Source organism: Solanum tuberosum, unplaced genomic scaffold, assembly GCF_000226075.1.
Source record: "Solanum tuberosum cultivar DM 1-3 516 R44 unplaced genomic scaffold, SolTub_3.0 scf00032, whole genome shotgun sequence".
Classification (NCBI taxonomy): Eukaryota; Viridiplantae; Streptophyta; class Magnoliopsida; order Solanales; family Solanaceae; genus Solanum; species Solanum tuberosum.
Window position 1 is genome coordinate 960,740 of NW_006238958.1, and position 19,875 is coordinate 980,614.

Sequence of the window (19,875 nt, forward strand, 5' to 3'; positions counted from 1 at the left end):
TTTATTCATAAAAAAAATAAAAATTAATGTCATTAGATTGTCAATAAATAATATATATATAAAAATAATTAAATTGTCAATGACTTTTTTAAACTTGTTTAAAATTAAATTGTCACATAAAACACTACATACAACACAAATATCATGTAAAATATTAAATATATATGTTTATTTGTTTAATTTTATACTAATGTAAGTATTTTGTGTACAATTAAAATTATTAGAAGTGATAAATGCTAACCGACGTTAAGTCAAAGAACATATTTACATTTTATTTAATTATATAATAATTATTTTATAAATTATTAATTATGAACGTATATGAAGAAACAGGTTTTAGGGTTTTAGCTAAAATCGAGTTTCAGAAAACACTATCTGTGCCGGCGATTGCTTTTTTTCGATAACAATGGGGAAGAAAAAGTTCATCGACAAGAAGAAATCAGCTACTTTTCAGTTATTCGCCTGTGATTCATCGGATCCGGCTTATGAATCCGGGTCCTCCGGCGCCGACAGAGTGTTCGTCAGAGTTGACAACAATACATCCTACTCAGTCGACGCCTTTCACTCCGCCGATCAATTTAACCCTGATGACCCGAATTCGATATACGCTGATGCTCCGGAAGATGAAGAGGAGTACAATGGGTGGGCAGCCGGGTATTCGGGTACCGGAAATCAAACTGTGCTGTTACCTGATGATGTTAGAAAGGAGATATTGGAGCTAGGGTTTCCTGATGATGGGTATAATTACTTACATCACTTGAGGGAGATTAAGAATACCGGTGGAGGCTCTGCTTATTATGAGAATCCTAAAGCTAAGTTTAATGAGCTTCCTCGTGATGTTAAGGTTTGTTAATTCTATGAATTTTTGTATTGTATTTACTTTTTCTGCCTAAAAATGTTAGCTTTGGTTGAATTAGTATTATTCTATGTCATAATTATATAGAATTAGCATTATTTGTTTTTGTATATGAGTTTCAATGGAGTTACACTAAGGATTAATATTTAGTCAACCCCAACGTGTTTGAACTGAGGTCTAATTGTTGTAGATTTTTAGTTGTATTATATGGAAGTAGTTTTAGGATTTCAGCTTTTGTTGAATTAGTATAGTGATACAATCAACTATGCCTCAATTCCCTTTTAGTTGGCAGTGTATACAAATCCTTTTTGAGTATAATTCATCATAATGATTACGTTGGTTCAGTATTTTATTTTGGATTTGGTGAAGTATATGTTCTTGTCAGTATATTTATTGAAAGAAAGGGAAAACAAAGAATTGATTAATACTAATTTTTAAAGACAGTAGCTTTGTGGCTTATCTTTTCTAGTTAACAAATTTATGGTTTTGGTTAGGCATATGATGCTTCAAGAGTTGCGGTTGCAAAAGTGGATGATGATTCCAATGAGAAATATGTATACAATGTGGCAGCCAAGACGGTAGGGGTAAGAGTTCAGAAGGCAGTGGATCCTGAAGTTGCTGCTTTGCTAGATGACAGTGATTTGTCACGTTTTGGGTCTGATGAGGAGGATTTAGAGTTGGAAGAAGATTTTGTTATCACGGCAAACCTACCCGATGAGGCAGATACTGTGGAACTTGACAAGAATTTAAGCTTGCTAGAGAGATCAGACGTTGACAAACTAGGAAGCAATGATACGGCTGGACATGTGCAGAGAAATGAGGCCAAATTTGCGTCTATTGAAGAGAAGCCAAGAGCACGCCGCCCTCTGGATGAACAGTTTGATATGGTAAGCCGTTTGTTCTCCTATATTTATTTTCTTTTTGTTCAAATCTATAGTTTTCTTCACGGGAACTTTTACAAGCCCGATGACAACTTAAGAGAGAAAAATTACTTCCCCCCAAAAAAAGAAAAGAAAAGAAGAGGCTAAAGTGACCATAAGTGTGTTATAAGAGGACATCAGCCCATGTTAAATGAATTGGTCTAATTTGCCTTTTTTCCGGTAATGTGGTTCCAGTCCATTTGGTGCTCACCTTAATCAACTCATTGAAATATTTTCTAATTTCTACCTCACACTTGTCGAGCTCAAATTTTCCTTCTAGAAGAAAATGTTTCTAACTTGCAACTAGCACAGGTATTTGGTAGCTCTTCCCTTGTCTTAGGTAGATGGGGTTTACCTAGTCATAGTTTGGGAGGCTGAGGAGCATTGTAGAATAGTGGAGGTGTGCGCAAGTTTCTATCTTTGATAGATAGGCCACCCCATTAGGTCTGAATTTGCAGCATCTGCTTTAAAAATATTTTTCGATGACATTGTTTCTTTTTGAAGTTCTTTTTCTCCTGGTGCTTTGCTTGATAATAGAGGCAATCTAAGCCACCATTTGCGTGTCTTACAGTGGTAATTGCTTGTAAGATCTATTACTACACTGATACAACTTCAGATACATGTACAAATGGCATGTTTTCAGCTGAAATTGAGTTGAAATATTCTTTTTTTGATAAGGCAAAGGTTAGCAGAGAATGAAATTATTTGAGTCTTTGTTTTGTAAGTATTAAGTATTTCCACTAAAGCTCTTATCTTTTCCCTCAAAATGACTTCTAAGTAGTACATACATTTAGGTTTTGAACTATTATTATCCAATAGATTATATGGATTTTCATGCCGTTTATCTTTGCTTAATCTATTGTTTTTCAGCAAGCTGTTAGACTCATTCCTCGAGCTTTTTGTTCTGATGACTGGTTTCATACCATGGTTGCATCATCATTGGGCTTGAAAAAATTTATTAGTTGTTATCGACTGAAAGAGGAAATATTTTGTCTTGCATCATTGAATGAAGCCATAAGCATGTGTTAATTTGTATGTTTAGGTTTATTTTTTATTTTCAGTTCTAAGTTGCTTCTTGGTTTTAGGGTAATTGCATAAGCTTATAATGTGTATAGTAATTTGATTAATATGTATTTTTGTAGTATTTTCTGCAGTGTTTGCTTTTTTAGGTTGTTAATTTGTATGATGTTTCCTTGTTTATATTTTGAGTCTACTTGTCTTTAGGTAGAAGAATAAGATAGTCTGCTTATAGTAGCTCTCCTTGTAAATTGAACACTACTCTCGAGAATTGTTAAGTCTCTTGTAAGTTTTTTATTCACTAAACTCTAGAGAGTTGATAATTTTACATTTGTTATTGTTTCTTCATGATTAAGATAATGTCTGTTCTTCTTTATTGATATTTTTGATTGATAGTTGTCTTGTCTCTGTCTTGCATCTCATCTTCTCAGCTTGAACTTGAAGAGTATGGATCTGATACCGAAGAAGAATATGATGGTGATATGATTGAGGAAAATGAATGTCACGAATCCCTTGCAGAAAAGCTTAATCATGCATTTAAGGAGTGTGCCATTGATGGCTTGGAACTCAATAATTATGGACCAGATAATGCGGAATTGCTTGAACCTGAAGCTGATGTCATAAACCGGTGCAGAGAATATGCAGAGAAGTATGAAAATGAAGGTCCAGAGGAAGAAGCAGCTATTTTTGATGAAAGCAGCAGTGACTCAGAAGTATGGGATTGTGAAACTATAGTGTCAACGTATTCAAATCTTGATAACCACCCTGGAAAAATTGTAGCTCCTGAAGCGAGGAGAAAAAAGTTGCTCCCTGCTATTTCGGAAGCTTCGCCTATAATATCCCTCAAAGGAAAAGCAAATCTTCCTGTAGACTATTTGCCTAGCAAGGGAAAGCATGCCTTGCTAAAGGAGGATAAGAAAAAGCAAGGTTCAGAAAAGGAGGGAAAGGACAACTCAATGAAGGAGCAGCTCAAAAGAAAGCAACATGGTCAAGAGTCAAAGGAGGAAAAGAAAGAAAGAAAGGTCAATGGTTTTGTATATCAATATTTTCTATTGTGGAATTGTATTGCTCGATATCTCTCTCCTTTGCTGAGCTCGTTTTACTTTGCCTAGTCCTTTTGGATTTATTTTTTCTTCTCAATTGTACATAAAACATCTGATATAATGTTTTAACATTGAGGTTCTACCTTTTCAGGCTGCTGTGAAGGAAGAACGGCGTGAGGCACGCCGTATGAAAAAAGAAACGAAGGAGCTATACAAGTGCGAAGCACAGCGTGCCCAGAAGGTTGCTGCTTTTACCGGTCCATCTGCCATACATCTCATGTGAGTATCCCTTCAGAATTTGTGTCAAAATCTGGCAACATATACATGCCTTTGTAGTTTTGTAAGTCTGAATTCAGGGAGAAGTCCTGTGTCTCCATGGTTTTGCAAGTCTGATGGAAAAGTGAGTAAGTTGCTAGGGCGTTGGATGAAGTTTTGGTTGGATGCTTGGTGCTTTGTTCAGCTTTGCCTTAGGGGGTGCAATCACTAGAGTCCCATGTCCTATTCATAGACAACTTCTTCCTTCTTTCTCCCATTAAATTCCAACGTCTTTCTAATCAATTTCTTCTACGTCATCGTTGCTGAAATTATATCTTTCTGATAGAAAAATTGCTGTCTTTGAGTTAGTGTTCACAACCCCTTGTATCAGGCTTATATTTTTGAAATTTTGTTTGGTGTTAAGCTCATTGTTTTTTCCCCAATTGCAAAGAGGTGTTCCGCAGGCTAGTTCAAGAACTCTAAATACGCTTGCTCCCACGTTTAGTGCTTCTAAGCTAGAGAGACTTTAATTCACTACAGCATTGCAGTTCCTCTGTCAACAAACCAAAAAACCATGAAGTTTGAAATGCTTGGTTAATGTTAAGAACCATGAAAACCAGATCTTCATTAAAAAGAACCATGAAAACCAGACACCATCGACTCTAGGCGCTTTTGACATGTAACCTGACAACTAGCTAGATGGTAACATTTAAAGAAGATTTCGTCTACGGTCTAGCAATCCAAATCCAATTCTCAACTAGCAATCCATTATATTATGTCTTAATGGCTATTTTCTTGCCCCTTTAACTCAAAGCAATAATTAAACAAGAAGGTACTGAATGTAGTTTTTTGTTGGCTTCAAAATTCAAAATTTCCTGATGGTAATTTACTTATAAAATATCTGGTTGTGTTTCACATTTAACAGTGGAGTAGCTTGTGGTTTAAAAAGAGAACTGATAGAATCTTCGGTCTGTTTATTTTCTCACAGGTGACATTATTTTGGTTGTGTACTTTAAAGTCAAAGCCTTTGCAGCTGTAGTTGATCCTCTATTGCACCCAAAATGGGAGCTTTTGGTTGACACGTTCTTCAATTATCAAGACGATGTTCGAAAGCTTTTCTACTCTTAGATGGTATATAATACATGATAGATCCTCAAAACAGTTCTCAGCTACATAACGTATGTGCATGGTTAAGCAGAGTTGCAATTTTGATGAATATTTACGGTTTAATTGGTGGAATATGCCGACTTCTGGACATTCTATGTAGCCCTTTTACAGTTTGTGATGTTATTGGAGTTTTAACAGTTCGCAAACTTCATGTCCTGCATTTAATTCTAAATTGTGTTTCATTCCTGTTAAGTTTGTCATTGTGGTCTGTGGATTGAAATTGGATCCTTGGAGTTCTCTGTTCTCCTAGTGCTCAGCTATATCTGCAATATGCTTGAATCTTTTTCTGTTGTGATGGACAGACAATTTGTTCATAAGCATTCACCATAAACTTGTCTGCATTTATTTGGTATCATTACAAAGTGCGAAATCTGAATCAAGCAGATAACAACTCTTACTTACATCATTACCTTATATCATATACTTTGCTTTATAGCCATAATAAGGTGACATAAATGTAAGTGTACCTAAACGGTGATTGCTGCTACTGAATACTTGTACAAATTAGACACTAATAACTGTGTTTGGATCACTTTGCCTTGTGCTCCTCCGTATTATGGCCGCCTCTCCCATGAGGAATAGGAGCTGGGTCACCTCTGCCGAAGTATGGTGCTGGACTCAAGAAACCATAATCTTGGAAGTGTTCTTCTGTCTGAAATTGATATGTGATGTCTTTGAACTTGTTTAGTTGTTGTTCTTGGATTGAGGCGTAATTGTTGTTGAGCTGCTCTTCTTCCTGGAGTTGCAAGCTCATCGATGCTGGTGAATCTGATGGTGACAATGGCGATTTTGTAGCCATGAATAGTACTATAATAACCAGCATACATAAAAAGTGCATGACTGACCTTACAGTAAAGATTGGCATGCGGAAGTGATGTATAGATTGTTGTTAGTGAGTTTTGTCAATTGATGTTTAAGTTTAACTTGTGCTGGTGTTTGTTATGTTTCATGCATTGGGGATGACATAATCATGGTTCTTGCATGCACAATTTTTGAGAAGCAGCTCATGTCGTCACACATTCAACTTCTTTCTAGTGCTAGTTTTCCTCCGATTTAACCTTCTACCGTAATTTTCGACTTTCATGCTCTTTTATCTAGGATCATGTTCTTAGGGTGTTGAAGGTGTGACATGTCTTGGGGCATTTGCTCTCTCCTTTTCGTACCCGAAGCATTTAAGCCTCGTCATTTATTTTTTTCTTTCACCGCTTACTCCCCTTTTCTCACCTAATTAGACGATAAAACTAAAGCTAGTGCATGTAATATTTTTCAATACATTCTACGAAACGATTATTAAGATATAAATTGTCATTCAGAATCTCCTATCTTTTTCTTTCACCTCTTGCTCCCCTTTTCTCACCTTATTAGACGATAAAACTAAAGCTAGTGCATGTAATATTTTTCTAATACATTCTACCAAACGACTAAGAGATAAATTGTTATTTAGAATCTCCTATCTTTTTCTTTCACCTCTTGCTCCCCTTTTCTCACCTTATTAGACGATAAAACTAAAGCTAGTGCATGTAATATTTTTCTAATACATTCTACGAAACGATTATTAAGATATAAATTGTCATTCAGAATCTCCTATCTTTTTCTTTCACCCCTTAATCCCCTTTTCTCACCTTATTAGACGATAAAACTAAAGCTAGTTTATGTAATATCTTTCCAACATTCTACCAAATGACCCCTAAGAGATAAATTGAAAATTTAGAAAAAGTTATTCCGTTGCCGGGACTTGAACCCGGGTCTCTCGGGTGAGAGCCGAGTATCCTAACCAACTAGACTACAACGGATTTGCAATATTTCATAGAGTGTTACTATATAAAGAATATAATCTACAAATCAGAAAGGTCAAATTTGACTGCATGTAAAATGAATCATATTCAAAAGTTGAATGACAAATTATGATAATTTTTGTAGAAGAATTTGAATGCATGAAGTTCATTTATTTTGTGTTAGTGCTTTGTTAATATCAAGGAGAAAATGAAACAATTTGTTAAAGTCAAGAATAAATGGATCAAGAGTATATAATAATTAATAAATGACGAAATAAAGCTATTTTAAATAGTAAAAAGAGCAAATTTAGGCATTTCCCCCGTTTAGAATACTCCCCTTTTATGAAAAGCCTTAAAGTAAAAGTCTAATGACAAAGAATATCATGATTCATAATGATAGTTAGGTCCCTGCTTAGTTTTATACTTATCTCTGTATTATTTCTAATCATTCCACTATAATACCAAATTTTCATAATTGCACTCAGTGTTTATACAAAATAATTAATTTAGTATTGATCATTAAAAATCCAAACGATGATAAATATCACTTTTTTAAAAATAGGAGCCGTGTAATATAAAAATCCATTGTCATAAATTATGACGTAGGCTCAATCAAGACAACCAGCCTAGGACACGGGCCTTCATGATTAAGTGAGAAATTCGTATATATAAATTAAATCTTTGCATTCGTTTAATATAAATATGGAATGGGGTATAGTTTGATCTTGGTGCCAAATGGATTTTGTAGAGCTAAATAATCAAGAAATAATAAATGAATAAGGACATATAAACAAAACATTTTCTTTTATACTATAATAAATAATAAATATTTTGCCTAATGACTAGGTCAATACAATTTGCCATTTGTGCATTTGCTTCATCATTTGTCTGATTGATTAATTATTGTTGCTTCAGACCCACCAATTCTTTAATACTAAGATTCTATCTTCTTTTTAAAAAAAACTTGATTAGTATAGTCCAGACTGGCTTAACACTTAACCAACATTCCCTTTTAATATGGCTTCCTATATACATTTGTCAGGTAGTTACAGAGCTACATTGACCCAAGAAAAATTAAATCTCCTTCGTCGAAAAATTATATTCCATGCAACTGAAACTTATGTATAGAAAGTTATTATTATCTATCTTGCTGTTTTTGCTAATTGTTACTATTACCTCTTTTTCATTGTCTCACTCTCTTCAGTTGAGAGTCTTTCGGAAACAATCTCTACCTTATCAAGGTAGACGTAAGATCTGCGTATACTCCACTTGTGGCATTACACCGAGTTTGTTGTTATTGTTGTTGCATTTACCTTCTCATATATAACTTAGATACAAATACTAAAGAAATCTATGAACAAATACTCTTGTGCTAACAAGTAGAATCAATTGTTGGATAATGCAATAAAATTCATCCATAGCCATGTTCAATACTAAAAAATGAAAAATCAAGGGGAGAACATAGAACTTTACACTGGTGAACTTACAAGAGATACAATCCCTCAAAAGAGTCGGAAAAAAAGAAGATTAAAGGCAACCCACAAAGAACTACAAGTCCCTAAATAGTAAAATACTGCCTTTTAAACAAAGAATTGATGGTCACAACTTGAAAGGATTATTGTACAAGGAGCAACATGTTTCATAAGCTAGATATAATTCACACCATGAACATCTGAAAAACATACACGCGTACGCGCTAGGCTAGGAAGCAGCAGGAGAGGAGGAGCCTTTAGAATGGATTCCGAACCACATGCACTTATCTTTCACTGCCTCAGCTTCACTAGCATATTCTTTAAATCTGTACTCTTCTAGCTTGCTGGTTGGGGGTACTTTTCCTTCACTGTAACACTGACTGCATAAGCTAAAATGTGATTTTATCTCCTTAAAGCGAGACCCAATGATTGGGTAACGACAAGTTGCACAAACATGGCTACCATGACGATTCCTATCCCCCATTTCAAGCTTCAGCAAAGTGGACATTATACCAAAACCCCAATCAGGATCATCAAACATTGCAGTGAATTCTGCTAAAGACACTAATGATGTGTCCATCTCCCCGTGAATTTCTAGCATTTCACTTGCTCCTTGGGAAGGAATGTAAATAGCTCTCAGCAGTTTAATGTACCTTTGAGCATCAGTTTTCCTTATTTGGCTGCTACCCTCATTCACAGGACGCCACAAAAGCGCCTCATATGCAATGCGTTTTCTTTTGTCTGGTGATCCTCCACAGACAGGAGCAAGAACAGCAAAGAACATGCCCAGATCCAGCCGACCTGATTCTGACTCATCTAAAACAGAGAGAACTTTCTGGTTAATGGCTTTAACAGCACCTATAAACGTTTCAGGCTTCAAGAATTTAAGCAATCTGTGCAGAATCTCTTCCAGTGAAGCCTTGCGTATTGACTTTTCAGGTACACCACCGGAATAAGACATTGGTACATCAGTTTCATTTATTTCCTTCTTTATCTGATCAACATCACAACGATTAAGACGAGTAATCCTCTGAAAACTTCTAATATCGAGAGCAGTAGATAAATCTGCTCTCAATGTGGTTTTCTCACCCACGGACTTGAACTTAGAGGGTTCAACAATGATAAAGGCCTCCTCCCCATTGCCACCACCATTACCCTTCAACTTCTTTTTCTGAAGTTGTTTCAAATGTGCTACTGCATCATGCAATTCCACTCTGTTCGTCATCTTCAGAGCTTCTTTCAAAGCTTTCTTAGCTTCCTCAGTTTCCCCAGCCCCCAATAAAGCCACAGCCTTATTGAGATGTGCTCTCCAGTGATTCGGCCAAACACTTAGTACCCTAGTGTACATCTCTGAAGCACGCTGATATCTACCCATATCCATGTATAGTCCACCTAAATTGTACAAGGCATCAACATGGCCAGGTTTCAAATCAATAGCTCTCTGAAACTCCTTGATAGCATTATCATCATCACCCATTGCGTGCAATGCAGAAGCAAGATCACAATGTGCATCAGCATAGTCACTCTTCATATAGATGGCCTCTTCTAATGCCTTAACAGCTGCCTTATACTCAATAGCATTATCATCATCACCCATTGCGTGCAATGAAGAAGCAAGATCACAATGTGCATCAGCATAGTCACTCTTCATATAAATGGCCTCTTCTAATGCCTTAACAGCTGCCTTATACTCACCCACGCCAAAAAGTGCACTACCCAAAAGTTTCAAAGCTCTAATTGAGTTACTAATTGAATCACAAGAACTTTCAGACATGGTTTTAGGTCTGATTTGAGGGAGACGACAGATAGATGAAAAATTGACTACAAAATTATGACCAACACACGATAGATTCGACAAAGACAAGGTGAAATCGATGAGACAAAGTGGAATCGACGAAGACAAATTGGAATCGCGGCAACGACCAGGGTTTTGTTGTGAGGGATACGCGGGGACCTCCGACTAGGGAAAAGGGACGAATTTTGGTGTTTTAATTAGGATCCTTTTAGAGGAATGAGTTGGACACAAAATAGCAGCCTCTCTATAATGTTCACAGGCACTAATAACCATACCTTCGCCTTCAAGGGCAATTCCCAAATTCACATGAATCTGAGGAAGCAAATAAGCCCACTGACTGCCGCCAGCTTCAGCAGCCTCCAATGCCAGCAAGAACTCCTCTTTCGACTCACTATGTCTCCCGAGCACATACAAACAATTGCCAGCCCTGAAATGTGGCCTAACATCAGCAGGCTGCAACTCACAAGCTCTCTTGAAGCTCACCAATGCTTCCTTAAACAAATGTTGATCATACAAAACCCTGCCAATTGCCATGTGACCATCAAAAGCTTCTTCCCTTGACCTCGACCCATCAGCCCTCGACCTCAACACACCCAACTCCTTCACAAACACAGCATAGTCATGTCCAGTCTCCTCCCAATTAACCCGTTTATCCGTAATCTCAGTCGAAGGCCCTAATTCCCTCGACCAACCTTCCGAATAAACATCAGAATTATCATTCTTCAGCTTCCCATCTTTCGATTGTTTCGATTTAAGCCTCTTGATCAATATCTCAAGGTCATCTACAAGCTTCCAAGTATCATCAAACACAATGCCATGATTCGGAGAAGCTGCCCAAGCTGCAGTCCGCTGTTTCTTATGCGGCTCCATCACTCTCTCATCCGCAATCGACGACGACGAAGCCTCTTCCGCAGCAATTGAAGTTCCAGCATTATCCTCCGGCTTAAGCTCAAGCCCAAGCGCGTCAAAATCACGATCAACATCACCAGCACCATCATCATAGGTACGCAAAAGTCCCTCATAAGTAAGCCCCTTTTCACCATCAATAAACTCGCTGTACGTACGGAAAACCTCATCGAGAATAGCATTAATTTGCTCTTCGCTAAACTTAACCCTAGGGTTTACAGCGACCACCAAAGCTGCCATTTCCTCTCGATTAAGACCCCCATCATGGTTACCGTCAAATTGCTGAAAAATCCTCTTCACCTTCTCCGATCTGCTTCCCCTCGAAGCCATTTTCCAAAATTAACGCCAATTCAAGTACAAATTCTAACCTTTCACGTAATTGGGTGTCGAAAACTTCAGTCAAGATTCAAACTTGGTGAATAAAAGGTAGAGAATCTGTAAAAAATAGGGTTTTATACTGAAAGCAAAAAAAGATAGGATTTTTAGGGTTAGGGTTTCAAAAGGAAGATAAATTAAGGAAAATGGGAGAAATAGAGAAATGGGTATTGAAAAAAGATGAATTTTTTGGTAGCATTTGGATCTGGAGAATGAGAAAAGGGAAAAGATGAAGAGGAAGAAGAAGAAGACAACTGTTTTCTGTTTACATTTTTTTTTCCTTTTTGTTCTTCTTCTGATTGTGACGATAGGGAGTGGTGGTGGGGCAGAGTGACTGGAAAATTTCAAAGATCATAGAATTTTATTTTTATTTTTTTTGCTTTTTTTCAATTTGTTTGGCTAAAATAAGAAAAAGTTTCCAACTGTCAAAGAAAAAAAAAGGTAATTAGTTAAAAAGAAAGTGATTTTTGAGATTTTACATTTTAATTGGTAGATGAGAACATGGGAGTTAATTATGATTAGTACTGTAATAAACACCAAACATGTCAATGTCATGCATTATTTGTTTTGGTTAGGTTAAAGTTTATCTACCTAGGGTATTTTTAAATTAAGAGGTTAATAATGTGTATTGTTTAGTTCATTTCTCAATTTCTATGTAACATCAATTAATATGAATATTGTGATAAAATATTTATATCAATTATTATTTTTAAAGAGTATGTAAAATTCAAAATAGACAAATAAAAATGAATGAATTAAAGAAGACACGCTTGGTTCGAAGGTGATGGAGGAAGTATGATTTAATGATAATCATGTTTGCAAAGGCTTATAGTCTATGCATTTTATTGAGTTGTGGTGAATATCCGATGTGAATAATTCTTTACTATTTTGGTGTGCATATTTAGTCATATGTTTTGTGAAATCATATTTAACTTCTAACACATTTTATTACATTTGTAATTGTTTTCATGTTTCATTATATTTATTTTGATTACGCTTATGAAGAGACACACATTAATAGTATTAGCTGTTAAATACGAATGAAATTTTGTAGTAGTGACTAGATCTACGGTTTATAAGTTTCGAACCGCTATAATGACTGAACCTAATAATACAATTATTATATCACTTCAAATTTTATATTTATTTTATGACGATTAATTTACATTTACATCGAAAACTCTCTTTTGTTTAGAAAGTTAGTTCTTCATACCTTTTCTTCATAAATTTTACCTTTTGCATTGAGAATGAAACAAGAAATTTCTGGATTACCCTTAGATCGAATTGATTTTGCTGTTTAATTTGGAAAAAAGAAAGTCAAATTTAAAAGTGACATATATAGAGATAAATATTATATTTTCCTTGAAAGTTACACATTGCATTGTCATAACCTTGTTCTTGTAGTTAACTTATTCTTGAAAATTATTATTAATTAGTATTATTTCAGTGATATTGATTGATGAGTTGAGGAATTAATGAACAAAAATACAACTCTAGAATCTTAAATCCCAAGTTTACTCACATTATGAAGTTTTCTGCTAACTTCATGGCTGCCACTCATCCTATTTCTATCTTCTAATAATTTTTAGTCAATGTTGAATGTTGATCATTATTTATTCATGATGTGGCAAGACAATTATCATAAATTAAAACTCTAATTATTAACTTGAAAACTATATTTCCACAACTTATTTAAATGGAACCAAAATCATATCGAGACGTAGAAATAATCCCAGTAGTTCAAATTCCCCTTTTTAACTACATGATCATGATCATACAATGTGCTTTAGTTTTCATTTCACTAGAACAACACAATTTAGCAACTTAGTCCTATAAGTGGGATCTAGAAAAGGCCATATACGAAAACTTTATCCCCTATCTGTAGCGTAGTAAACTATTTCCGATCAAACCTCCGCTTAAGAAAAACAAAAAACACAACATTTATGAAGTTACCATTTGCATAAATAACTTATTTTAAAAATATATCCACAAATGAAACAACAACATGGACACCATGTAAAGAGTGACCTTGAAAAAACCAATAAGGATTGTGATGAAATGGTAAGTATTTCTTCATCTTTAACCAGAGGTCTCGGGAGAGAACACTTTACCCTCAATATGAGACTTTCCAAAATGAATTTAAATTTAGTCAAATTCTAATGTGATATCAATTATCGAGTGGAAAATAAAAAACACATGGACATAATGTAAAGAGTGACCTTGAAAAAAAAGCCATATGGTGCAAATGGATAAAAATGTAAAATTTTCTCATTTCTAACGGTGCTTATTTAATTCCTTACAAATTCCAGTTGAGTCGTTATTGTTTTAGCGGTAGCTGTTTATTTCAAAGCTCCGTACAAATCGCTTAAAAATGCAAACACAGAAAACAGTGAGCGTCGCAGAAAAATTCTCAGCTCAAATTTGTTACATTTTCTCCACCATAAATCTCAAATTCCGAGTTTTTAGCGTGTTTTCAGCTCACCCCATTATCTTTACAACAGCAAATATCATCATCTTCACCTCTCCTCCCAAAAAAAAAGAAAAAAAATCATCACAGTTTCTTCTTTTTCTTGCATAAACCACAAAATTTTAATTGCTGTACTTTGGTTTGCCAAAGATAATTTTCAAATACCACTACCAGCACAAAAGGTGAGCAAGGTGATGATTATAATAATTTGAAAAATATAGAACTTTTTGTAAATGATTATGGTTCACAGGTTCAGTTTGTGGGGTTGAGGTGTTTGATGAAATGCGTCTAAGAACTGCATGTTTATGAGCTAAAGAACAATTTTTTAGGTGTTTTTTGTTACTGTTTTTTTCCTCAGTTTGTGGGGTTGAGTTGTTTGACAGAATGCATTCAAGAGTTGCATTTTTATGAGCTAAAGAGCCCATTTTTAGGTGTTTTTTTATTACTGATCTTTCTCAGTTTGTGGGGTTGAGTTGTTTGACAAAATGTATCCAAGAATTGCATGTGTATGAGCTAAAGAACCCATTTTTAGGTGCTTTGATTTCCAAAACTATTTTGCTTAGTTTGTGGGGTTGAGTTGTTTGACAGAATGCATCCAAGAATTGCATGTTTATGAGCTAGAGAACTCATTTTTAGGTGCTTTGATTTCCATTACTATTTTTCTCAGTTTGTGGGGTTGAGTTCTTGACAGAATGCATTCAAGAATTGCATGTTTCTGAGCTAAAGAAAATATTTTTAGGTGTTTTTTTGCATTTTATTTCCTGATGTTCTGTTGTCTGAATTTTGGCAGATAAGAAGATTATATACGAGGTTTCGATCAAATTAGGCATATACAGAGAGTAGGGAGGTGGTTATAAGGCAGTTCCTCTCTTTTAATACAAAGAGAGGGACCATATGAAGATTTGTGATTCATTGATATAATCTATTTGCTGGTCCTCTTCAAGTGCATTGATTCTGGGGAAAGAAGAGGGTGCTAAAAATGAGCTCAGTGTATGGGGAGGAGGCATCTCAATATGGTGATGATCACGGATCAGTTGCACATGAAGAGAAAGAGAAGATTTTTGTTGCAGTTAGATTGAGACCTTTGAATGAGAGGGAGATTACATGTAACGATGTCTCGGATTGGGAATGCATCAATAACACCACAATTTTGTATAAAAATTCTATGTCAGAGCGTTCATTGTTTCCAACTGCTTGTGCATATGGTAAGCTTCTTCACATTTTCATTTTCCTTTGCGTTGTGCTTTTATTTTTTGAATTGAAAAGATTCCTCCTTAAAATTGGTATATGCAATTGAACAGACCGAGTATTTGGGTATGATTGCTCCACAAGGCAGGTGTATGAGGAAGCCGCCAAAGGAGTTGCTCTTTCAGTTCTTAGTGGTATTAATTGTAAGTACTAACCCTTGTTCACGGTCCATTTTCTTCACCTACGTAATGATGTTACAGTAATAACGTATGAAATGTCTTTGCAGCAAGTATCTTCGCATATGGACAGACAAGTAGTGGGAAAACGTATACTATGTCTGGAATCACCGAATACACATTAGCAGATATATATGATCATATATGCAGGGTGGGTAAACCTTTCCTATTCTCCTATGCAATTTATTTATGTTGTACAGAATTCAGAGTGTCTGATGCTTTTAAGGTACCTTTTTATTTTCAAAAACTTTTAGACCGTAGACCGAGAATTTACACTAAAATTCTCTGCCATGGAGATATACAATGAAGTTGTTAGAGACCTTCTAACCCCAGAGGACACTCCACTTAGACTCCTCGATGATCCAGAGGTGAATATATGTTTTAAGCATGATCAAGTTTTGTTTTATTCACAGACAATATTATGCAAGTAAGTAACCTCTTTCGTTTACAGAGAGGGACTGTAGTTGAAAAACTTACAGAGGTAACACTGAAGGACTGGAACCATCTAAAAGAACTGTTGTCAGTATGTGAAGGTAAAAGGCTGAGACTGCTATATAGTGTTTCCAGCAGGTTAATATGATATAACTTCAATTGTTACCATTCTTGCAGCTCAAAGGAAAATAGGAGAAACTGCTCTCAACGAAGTGAGCTCAAGATCTCACCAGATTCTGCGTTTGGTTAGTGCATTGGTTACAAGATGGTTTATGAATAATAATATATAAAGGAAATATATCATTTTCTTAACTTGGACAAATGATCTTTTTGCAGACAGTTGAAAGTACCGCTAAGAAATTTGTTGGCTTAAACTCAAGCACTCTGACAGCTGCAGTGGTGAGGAAAATTACCTCTGCACAGACATCACTTAGAAGGATCATTGGAGTCCTTGTAAGTTCCTATGAAAATGATTGATGGACAATATTTTGTTCTTTTTCCTGCAGAATTTTGTTGATCTTGCTGGAAGTGAGCGTGCTTCTCAAACCATGTCAGCAAATGTAAGATTGAAAGAAGGCAGCCACATCAATCGCAGTTTGCTGACTCTTGGAACTGTCATTCGCAAATTAAGGTTGCCACATAACTACAGTTTGCTGAGCTTCAAATTTATTTTTGTTTTGGCTTCTTCCTTAGATCGCTAAAAGGCTATTTCAATAAGTCTTGTTCATTGATATATCTTTGTACTTTTATCAGCAAAAAAGGAAATGGACATATTCCTTTCAGAGACTCGAAGCTGACACGCATACTACAGAATTCATTGGGAGGCAATGCCAGAACTGCCATCATTTGCACCATGAGTCCTGCACATAGCCATGTTGAGCAATCCAGGAACACTTTGTTGTTTGCAACTTGTGCCAAGAATGTCATTACTAACGCAAAAGTTAACGTGGTAATGTCAGAGAAGGCACTGGTGAAACAATTACGAAAAGAACTAGCTAGATTGGAAGCTGAGCTAAGGAGTTTATCGGCACTTGCTGCCTCAGGTGGATCTGCAGAGGCTCTGAAAGAAAAGGAGGATCTGATAGAAAAGGTAGCAATGGTGACTTAACCTTCGCAATATCTAGTATTCTGGGAAAATCCTACAATATCTTTTCATACATTATTCTTCAACCTAATTGTGATCTCTTAGGACTTCTCCATCATGCCTAAAAGACATGCAAGACAAGAATTGCTCCAAAACTAAATGTCTCAATGATGATTTATCTTTTGGTTTGCTATGGATCTCAAAAACTTACTGTTTTAGCATCAAACATGTGAGTCTATTAATACATATGGCCGCTTTTTGGTGCAGTTTGGGCGCAGGACTTTAGTATTTGTCATAGATGACAGTTCAGATTCAGTGTTTCTCAATGATTAAATATTTATCCAACTTCAATTGCTTGAACTTCGATCTAAGTATAGTGGCTTTCATTCAAGACAAGACATCCATAACCTATTCCCTTTTTGTATGATGATGCAGATGAGCAGAGAAATAAGGGAGTTAACCCAGCAGCGTGATCTTGCTCAATCTCGTTTTCACAATTTTCCAAGTTCAGGGTCATGGGTACGTGTAGTTAGTCTTGAATGAGCTCATAAACTTTTCAATTCATAATATACATCAGGGAGCTTGATCTGTTCTCTTTCTCATGTAGACTGAACTGAGTAGTGTGTCATCTCCTGATAAGGCCCAATGGCTGGATGACTGTGCAGCATCAGAAGTATCAGAATGTGTATATCCTTTTCGTCCTGATGGCGCTGTATATCAATATGGCAGATACGAAGGCCTTAATTCTAACAAGCTAGGGGAACAGATTCCTGAACCTCCAGAAGATCAGTATCTCTGTGATGACACCTCCCCAAGGCTGTTTATTGAGAAATATTTTGGACCTGATCCATGCAAGGGATGGGAAAACAGTGCTCAAAGAACTGTTCAAAATTTGGAAGATAACTGCAAGGAAGTTCAATGTGTTGAAGTGGATTCAAACACGAAGAGTATAAGCTCGGATAAACATTCATCACCTCGAAAGGGAGATCAGGAGTCGAGTTTCATTGACAAAGATCATAACGATAAAGAACCAAAGCAAACTAGCAATCTGGTCGTGGAACACTCTTCTTCTTCTTCTTCCGACACAGATTCTGACTCAAATAACTTACCAAGGAGCAGAAGCAGTGAAGCAATAATGATTAACGTGCCAGTATCAGAAGGATCTGAAGTAATTAAGGAAAATGGGGACATATCAAGTGAATCTGAGGAAGAGTCATCTATTAAAAAGATTGATATTGAGGAGAAAACTTCTCAACCGGAGCTTTCTGCTGATAATGTTAAGGTGTTATCAAAAGAACACAACCACAGTTTCACGATTGAAGTAAAGCTCAAAATGTCAGGTGAAGACAGTGAGAAGATTTGTGTTGAGGAACCCAAAATGTTAGGTGAAGATAGCACAAAAATTTGTGCAGAGGGTGAGGTTGCCAAATCTGTGCCTGAGAAGCAATCAGGGGATAATTTGGTAAGTAGCTAACTTGCTGCTTGAGATTAATAGCTAGAACTGCACATCCTCTTTAACACAAAAAAATTCTTAAATGCTCTGCTAGTGTATACCCATTTACATACTTAGATAAGTTCGTTAAGAGATCATAAGAAATTAACTTTATCTTGTTAGGTCCAGGATAATGAGCCAACCTCCAAGGACTTGGGAAACTTTGCCGGTGATTCCTTGAATTCAGAGAATGAATCAGAATTATCTCCTTCTAGACAGTGGATGGAATTTGAGAAACAAAGGCAAGAGATAATAGAACTATGGAATGCATGCAATGTGCCCCTTGTTCACAGAACATACTTTTTCCTACTCTTCAAAGGGGATCCAACTGACTCAGTTTACATGGAAGTGGAGCTTAGAAGACTGTCCTATCTTAAGAACGCATTCTCTTTAGGAGCTAAAGTTGTGAAAGACGGTCAAATTTTCTCACAGGCAGCAAGGTACTCATTTATATCTTTTTATTTTCTGTAGTTTTTGGAGATTGCTTGCATGGGCTGCTATGTCTTAGAGTTCTTGTCCCACTTTCACAAGCAATGAGACAAGACAAAAATTTAATATAGGGAAAATGGTCAAAAATACCCTTCTACTATCTGAAATATCTTATTTTACTCTCCATTACACTTTAGGATCATTCATACCCTTCCTTAGCAATTCGTCTCATATTTACCCATGATGATAACGAAGTTCTAACATGAAGTATAACAAAGGGTAATTTAACCAAAAGTAGAGTCTTAACACCTTTTTCCTAGAAGTATTTTGACATGTGAAGTCCACATTAGAGCTCTGCTAAAGTCAAGGGCAAATACGAGACAATGTGCTAACAGCAAGGATATGAATTATCCAAAAATATAGTGGGGAGTAAGATTAAGATATTTTGTACAGTAGAAGGGTAGATTTCGAAGTTTTTTCCTTTAATATATTTCAAGCATGTAAAATTCATCTATCTGAAAGTGTGATAAAATATTGATGCAAAAGTACTCTTATCCTTTCGAACAGTTTAAATGCTCTGAATCGCGAGAGGGAAATGCTGAGCAAGCTGCTTCTTAAGAAGCTTTCTTCAAAGGAGAGAGACAACCTATACGAGAAAAGGGGCATTGGTCTAAAAACTAAAAGGAGAAGACTTCAACTGTGTCATCAGTTATGGAAAGATACCAAAGACATGGATCACATTAAGGAAAGTGCAGCACTCATCTCAAAATTAGTTGGATTCGAAGCACAAAACGAAGTCCCAAAAGAGATGTTTGAACTCAACTTCTCACCAGGGCCAAAAAATCTCAGGTCTTTCAGCTGGAAACCAAGAAAAGCCTAATGTGATCTTCTAAAGCAAAAGATTTAAGGATTATTTGAAGCATTGTAGTAGCTTCAAAATGAATTGACCCCCCCCCCCCCCCCCCC

General features: G+C 36.0%; 3 protein-coding genes and 1 non-coding gene across 6 annotated transcripts; 2 read left to right on the forward strand and 2 right to left on the reverse strand.

The window, feature by feature from the left end:
• Positions 1-328: 328 nt before the first annotated feature.
• LOC102583152 (protein LTV1 homolog) lies at positions 329-5,507 on the forward strand. Its single transcript, XM_006341940.2, has 5 exons — positions 329-844; positions 1,351-1,743; positions 3,225-3,815; positions 3,988-4,115; positions 5,080-5,507. Exons 1-5 carry the CDS (start codon positions 407-409, stop codon positions 5,081-5,083), a joined length of 1,554 nt encoding a protein of 517 aa, XP_006342002.1. The 5' UTR covers positions 329-406; the 3' UTR covers positions 5,084-5,507.
• A 1,471-nt stretch (positions 5,508-6,978) lies between these two features.
• On the reverse strand, positions 6,979-7,051 carry TRNAE-CUC (transfer RNA glutamic acid (anticodon CUC)). Its single transcript has one exon. It is a non-coding gene; the product is annotated as a tRNA-Glu (tRNA).
• Positions 7,052-8,418: 1,367 nt separating this feature from the next.
• On the reverse strand, positions 8,419-11,932 carry LOC102583681 (uncharacterized TPR repeat-containing protein At1g05150-like). Of its 2 annotated transcripts, none has more exons than XM_006341943.2 (3): positions 10,516-11,932; positions 10,064-10,242; positions 8,419-9,952 (listed from the first exon to the last, which is right to left on the reverse strand). In XM_006341943.2, the coding sequence occupies exons 1-3, from the start codon at positions 11,534-11,536 to the stop codon at positions 8,735-8,737; spliced, it is 2,418 nt and encodes an 805-aa protein (XP_006342005.1). In that variant the 5' UTR covers positions 11,537-11,932; the 3' UTR covers positions 8,419-8,734. The 2 variants fall into 2 exon arrangements, with proteins under 2 accessions (XP_006342005.1, XP_006342004.1); XM_006341942.2 differs by having other exon boundaries at positions 8,419-10,069; positions 10,190-10,242; positions 10,516-11,931.
• A 1,934-nt stretch (positions 11,933-13,866) lies between these two features.
• LOC102584230 (kinesin-like protein NACK2) lies at positions 13,867-19,866 on the forward strand. Of its 2 annotated transcripts, none has more exons than XM_006341945.2 (14): positions 13,867-14,230; positions 14,839-15,253; positions 15,350-15,439; positions 15,523-15,623; positions 15,727-15,840; positions 15,924-16,005; positions 16,082-16,149; positions 16,241-16,303; positions 16,411-16,535; positions 16,658-16,994; positions 17,424-17,507; positions 17,596-18,450; positions 18,604-18,920; positions 19,477-19,866. In XM_006341945.2, exons 2-14 carry the CDS (start codon positions 15,028-15,030, stop codon positions 19,787-19,789), a joined length of 2,775 nt encoding a protein of 924 aa, XP_006342007.1. In that variant the 5' UTR covers positions 13,867-14,230; positions 14,839-15,027; the 3' UTR covers positions 19,790-19,866. The 2 variants fall into 2 exon arrangements, with proteins under 2 accessions (XP_006342007.1, XP_015161901.1); XM_015306415.1 differs by having other exon boundaries at positions 18,610-18,920.
• Positions 19,867-19,875: the final 9 nt, after the last annotated feature.